The following is a 6,412-nucleotide window of genomic DNA, read 5'->3' as shown; positions in this document are numbered from 1 at the left end:
GGCGCTGGGCTTGGCTGGTTCCTGGTGACCGCGGGGGTGTTCTCCGTGGCGTCGCTGGTGCCGCTGCTGCAGGGCCAGAGCGTGGAGAGCAAGTCGAGCCGCGTCTGGAGCGCCGACGCCGAGCTCTGGAACGGCCGCTTCGCCATGCTCGGCCTCGTCGCGCTCGCCGCCACCGAGTTCATTACCGGCGCGCCCTTCGTCAACATCTAAGACGACGTAATGTAGCGCTGTGGATTCTTTTCTGCTGACAGATCGTAATAGTACTAACTGTTGTAGCCACGTTGCAATTTTGTATTACTATTGATGATTGAATTCTGTACATCTCATATTAAGGTTGTTTTCATGGCTTCTTATCCTTTTTCAGTACGAGTCCACGAGTGTGGCGTCATCGCAACATCTTTTTTTTTCTTGAAAATTTTCACCACCGTCCTCTTGAGGTTAACTGTATATTTGATGACGATGTTTTTTTAACGCAGTACAGACGCAAGCGCTTATACATATGCATATACACCCACTTCTATATAAATGCACACACGCGCCCTATCTCCACTTTCGAGGGACTGAGTTACCACATCATCATGCGATCGAGGAAGCTATCATAGAACGCCTTTGTAGTCGACGAGAGCATCTTCTCCCACTGAACGCACATTACCGAAAGGCCTAAAATAAATCCTGAAAAATGCGAGCACCCTCGACTCTCTGGCTAGTATGTGCTTCATGTTTATCCGCTAATCCATTACATACTCATATGTCTACTTTGACTATGCTACTTAATTAAAAACTTATTCACTTTAGTTATACTTAAGTCACCTGAAAATTAAATTTGGGTTAGTCGATTTTTAGACCGTTGATTTCTGTTTTAAGATTTGTGTACTTTTTTCGGACTAGTCTGTGGGTTGTCTTGGGCTTTTTTTTACTGAACCATATTTGGGCCAGTCAATTCTTAACGGGCCGAAGCCCATTCCAATGCGACAAAGCCTTCTTATTTCTCCTTTGAGTTTTCTGTTTTTTGTTTCTATGCGTTTTTGTTTTTCCTTTCCATTATTAGTTCCTTTTTGTTTTTATTTTGTGGGTATTTTTGGGATGTTGGATCAGTGTAATTCTATACATACAAATACTATATAATTTGCGCCAAAATTTCATGATTATGTGATTAACTATTGCATATTACAAAAAATGCAATTTTGGTGCAAAGTTGTGTGCAAGTTTTTAAATTTTCTTTCATCTTAAAGAAATTACCAATGCACTAATCGCTCTTTTTTATAGACAAAATCATTATTTTGATATTATTTTAGTCTCTATTTCATTTTCATTCTACTTTAAGGGTAATATGAATGCCACTAATTGATTCATTATTAGATTATTTTTCTGCGAAAATTTCACTTTTATATACTTATTCTTGCATATTTTTAGAATGTGCATTTTTGTGCAAATTTTCTCCCTGATGGTTTTAGATTATTTTCCACCCTTTTATTTCTTCTTAAGTGGTAAAAGCAATGCCATTAATTTGCTCTTCCTCAGGAAATTTAATTATTTTGAGTTTTTTCTATTTTATTTTTATTTTCTTTCTTCTTAAAGGGTCATACTAATGTTAGTATGTTGCTAAATTCATTAGTTCTCAATAAACATATTTTTGCAAAAACAATTAATATTATATTTTTTCAGAATAACAATTAATATTATATGCTTATTCTTGCATATTATTAAAAAACTCGATTTTTGTGTAAATTGCGTGCAAATTTTATCATTATTTAATTTTGTTGTTTTCTCTTTCTTTCTTATTTAAGACTAATACAAATGCCACTAATTCATTCCTTCTTAGAGAATATTTTTCTTCTCTTTTTGTGTGTGTAAGTATAAATTTAGTTACTAAATAATGTGTGTAAGTTCTAGTTGAATGCAAAAATCACACTATTATATGCTTATTATTTGCATATTTCAAAAAGTGCAATTTCAGTGCAAAGTTGTGTGCATGTTTTTATAGGTTTTTCTTTTTCATTTTCTTTCTTCTTAAGATGTGTGTGTGTATTGCATAGTCACTAACCGTTGCATGCAAATATATATGGGAATGCTATTCATCCGTCACCTACAAAGGCTTGACCAACACTATATACACTAGAGCAGCCTATAATTGTTGACGCTCAAAAGTGGCACAATGGTAAAAGTTTCTTTAAGCTATGTCAAGATTAATTCAAACTTATGATTGGAGGTCACAATGGGATGGATCTTTTTGAGAAGATCAATATGGATATGAAAATGGTCTAAAAAAGGAGCTCGGGTGCAAAAGTTATGACAAGTGCAGATATGCTCATGTTGCACCAGATTAAAGAATAGCTGGAAAACTAATTAAGATGTCCTCATATGGAAAAATGATCAACACGAGTTGTCTTCGTCTCGTCGAAACGGTCGATTTTGATATAAAAATCGTCTTAATCCGAGGTCGTATGCAACCTGTGGAGGCAAAACAAGGTCAGAAACAGAAGTTGCAAAGTCATTTCGGACAGACCGAGTTGTTTTGATCGGTGAGACCGAGCTGGTCCTAAAATTTACCAGAGAGTTGGCAATGTTGACTCGGTAGGACCGAAGCAAAATAATCGGTGAGACCGAGTTGATCCAAAAAATTACAAAAGGATACAGAGAGTTGGCAACGTTCACTCGGTGGGACCGAAATGAACCAATCGGTGAGACCGAGTTGGTCTGAGAAATTACCAAAGATTTCTGTCTGAGTTAGGTTAGGGTTTTTGATGTTTTAGACGGAATTTTTAGTCCTTTTCTTGTACGGGAAGTCCAGCCGCCTCATAAATAGATGAGAGGTGACGGCCGATTGAACAACACACAATCGCAAAACGCATCTACAACTTTTTCATCTACGTTTTGTTCCTCCCTCGTTCTTGCTCCCTCGTTCTTCGTCGTTCTTCGTGTTGGAGAGCTGCAAATACCGAGGCTCTAGGGGCAGCTTGACCGACCTAGGGCAGCCCATAGCCGCCGCACTCCCCAACGGGGTCCCTCCCGGGAGTGTAGGGTTTCGGGTCTTCAAAAGCTCTCGCCGGTCGACTTGCGAATCGCGCTTCCGGTGAGACTCCTTCGACGTGAGCTGCGGTGCACCACCCCCAACGTCGAGGGTACACGTGACGTGTTCGTGTGAAAACACACTTTTTGGCGACTCCGCTGGGGAAAAGATCAATCATCATCATCATCCATCATGTCTGGCAACAACAGGATTCCCAAGCCCTCGGAAATCGACGCCGATAACATAATCAAGCCCAACTTTGAGGAGTTATCGGAGGAACATCGCCAAGCTTATGAAGAGTACAAGAAGGCGCGTGAAGAGAAGGAGATGCAGGAGTTCCTTGCTAAGTTAAAAAAGGATCGTCAAGGCAATATCACTCCGGTTGGAGAAATCAAGTTTCCTCCTCTTCATGATGAACAGGTTAAACCCTGTGTAAGTAATACCTTCTCTCCTGAGGTATGGGCTGAAATTGATAGTCGCATTACTGATAGCAATAATCTTTTATACCAAATTTTCTTGGAAAATAGTAATGCTAAAAATAGTGTGCCTCAATCATCCAGTGGTAATGCTGGTGTGCCTGCTACCGCAGAAATCCCTAGTCCAACTTTACCTATTTCATCGGCGCCCCCCGTGCCGATGAATTTTTATCCTAGCCCCACAAATCAAATTGTTGTTGCACCCATTAATCGTATCATGAGTATGCCAAGTTCGGTGGTGATGCCGAACCAAACCCTACCTACAAGAGCAAACACTGTTAGATCACTGCTGAATTACAATTCGGCATGCATGCCATAATTCACACCTGCAAGTACTAACCCTACTCCTCCTATGCTACCGCCACAAGCATCGTCCACCGTGGATGATGGTCTAGCTAATCTTAAAGGGGAGATGGCTAAGATGCTCCGAGAGAATTTTGGAGTTGAGTTACCAAGGAACCGTATTTACCAAAAGCCATATCCAGAATACTTTGATGCAATTCAATGCCCTCCGGGATATAAAATTCCAGATTTTGTTAAGTTTAATGGAGAGGGCACGAAAACCACCTGGGAGCATGTTAGTCAGTACTTGGCACAATTAGGTGAGGCAAGTTCACGAGATGAGTGGAGAGTACGTTATTTTCCTTTATCTTTAACCGGTACTGCTTTCTCGTGGTTTTCTGCGTTACCACCTGGTTCTATTACTACATGGTTTCACTTGGAACAAAAGTTTCATGATCATTTTTATAGTGGTGATAACGAGCTTAAGTTGTCACATCTTACATCGGTTAGACAAAAGCATGATGAATCGGTCTTCGATTACGTCAAGAGATTTAGAGATATAAAAAACTAGTGCTATAGTTTGGTGATAACCGAGAGAGATTTGGCTGATATTGTGCTTAGTGGTTTGAGAACTCACATTAGAGAAAGGCTAGAAGGACATGAGTTTTTAAATATCAACCAAGTCTTGCAAAGGGCTTTGGCTCAAAAAGCCGAAGCAAAGATCTTAAAGAGGTGCATAGATATAAAACTGATCGTCCTAAAATGAATATGGTTGAGTATGATAGTGACCACTCGGACGATGAGGGTGATATTTATGCTGCTGAATTTGTTTGGCCATCTAATGCCAAACCATTTACTTGCAATGATTTAAAGCCGATTCATAAGAATCGCGATGAAGAGATGAAATTTACTTTCAACATTGCTAAGTGTGATAGAATATTTGATGCTTTGTTGCAAGCCAAGATTATTAGAATATCTAATACTTTACCGCCGTTCGAAGAGCTGAAACGGCGTGCTTATTGCAAGTATCATAATTCTTTTTCTCATGCTACTAATGATTGTAATGTTTTTCGACCATTAATGACGGATGATTGAAATTTTCTGAAATGCAAGTTGATAAGCAGCCTTTCCCAATGAACACCATGGATTTGGAGGGGAAGAAGATGTAAATTCGGCCCAACATAGCCGAATCAGCTAATAAAAATAATATTGTCATTGGTGAGCCCAGGAAAAATGATGAGAGAAACAAGGTCTTGGGGAGACAAGTTGTGCTTGACAAGCAACCCAGTGGCAAGGAGGTAATCAAGATCACCATCAAGAATCCTACACTCGGGGGGCAATCACAAGTGCAAGAGAACACTCATGTCAAATTTGTTAAGCCCAAGAGTCCAGAGGTTGGCAAGTGGAAGACGAACGAAGCAAAAGTGCAGCGCAAGAGAATCAAGCCAACTTTTGATATGCTGTTGTCCAAGTATGCCAATCAAGCGGCCGGTTCTAGCTCTAACCAGTCATCAAATTTGAAGCGCTCAAGATCACCTCCGAGGGAAGAATCTCATCATCACACAAGGCCATATGGGTCATGGGCACCAAGACCATGGATGGCATCGCCCCCCTATGCGCCATACTACATGGGAGGCTTCAATGGAGGATGGGGGCAACCCCCAATGGCCCCTTATGCTTTTCATCCGGGTTGGGCAGAACCAAGGAGGCCCGTTCATGAGAGGTTTTCTTATCCCACACGAGGCCGTTTGAACAATGGTGTCAATCGGCCAATGCAAGATAATCAAAAAAGGGTCAACCGGCAAGTGTGGCGTGCCAAATCACCAATTGCTGAAATTTCAAAGCCTAGCAAGCAAAAGGAGAAGAATGCTAGTGGTGAAACTATTATGATAGGTACTAAAGAATTAATAATCAAAGAGCCGATTATTTTTGATAATCTGGCTGATTCTAATAAAGATGTGGCTGCGGTCCAGCAAGGCCCCATGGCTAATGATCATGAAGCTAGCATAAGCAAGGCCAAGTCGAGGGATCCAAAATATACTCAGTCTAAGTGGTGTCCTTCTGGTCTGACCAAGGCGCAAAAAAGGAGATTGCAACGCATGAGTCATGAGAAGGAGGAACAAGAAGCAGAAAAGCTAAGGGATAAATTATTCAATTAAACCGTCCCATGGTACCCCCAAAACAAGTGTGGAGGCCAAAGCAAAAGGAAAACATTGCAGCTTCTGCATTGATCATAGCAACACCTACACCACCAACGGAGGACGATGCGGCTACTATTACATCGTCCACTTTGCCTACTACCTCCTCTTCCCTTGAAGATATTTCGGAGTCAGTGGACATGCTTGCGGAAGGAGATGAAATGCTTGATTATGAGTCTACACCAGTTCATAACGGTATGGATATTAATATGGTGTATTACTTACCCGCTGAATTTCGTGCTATAGATGAAGAAGGGGAAGTAGCTCAACTATATTTTGGTCCTAAAAATGCTATATTCGAGAAGCCAAAAGAACCGGTGACGCACTTGAAGCCATTGTTCCTTAAAGGTCATATTAATGGATCGCCGGTTGCTAGAATGCTTGTCGATGGTGGTGCTGTGGTGAATCTTATGCCATATTCGGTCTTCAAAAAATTGGGGCTGCGT

At 40.9% G+C, this 6,412-nt stretch overlaps 1 protein-coding gene across 1 annotated transcript in view; it reads left to right on the top strand.

The window, feature by feature from the left end:
• Positions 1–353, top strand: part of LOC119348837 (high molecular mass early light-inducible protein HV58, chloroplastic-like) — a 949-nt gene extending 596 nt beyond the window's left edge. The window contains exon 3 of the mRNA XM_037616827.1: positions 2–353. Coding sequence (XP_037472724.1) covers positions 2–210 — 209 coding nt within the window. The 3' untranslated portion in view covers positions 211–353. The remainder of the gene's footprint in view (position 1) is intronic.
• The last annotated feature ends 6,059 nt before the right edge of the window (positions 354–6,412 follow it).

Source organism: Triticum dicoccoides, chromosome 1B, assembly GCF_002162155.2.
Source record: "Triticum dicoccoides isolate Atlit2015 ecotype Zavitan chromosome 1B, WEW_v2.0, whole genome shotgun sequence".
Lineage (NCBI taxonomy): Eukaryota > Viridiplantae > Streptophyta > Magnoliopsida > Poales > Poaceae > Triticum > Triticum dicoccoides.
This window is presented reverse-complemented; position numbering and strand designations above follow the sequence as displayed.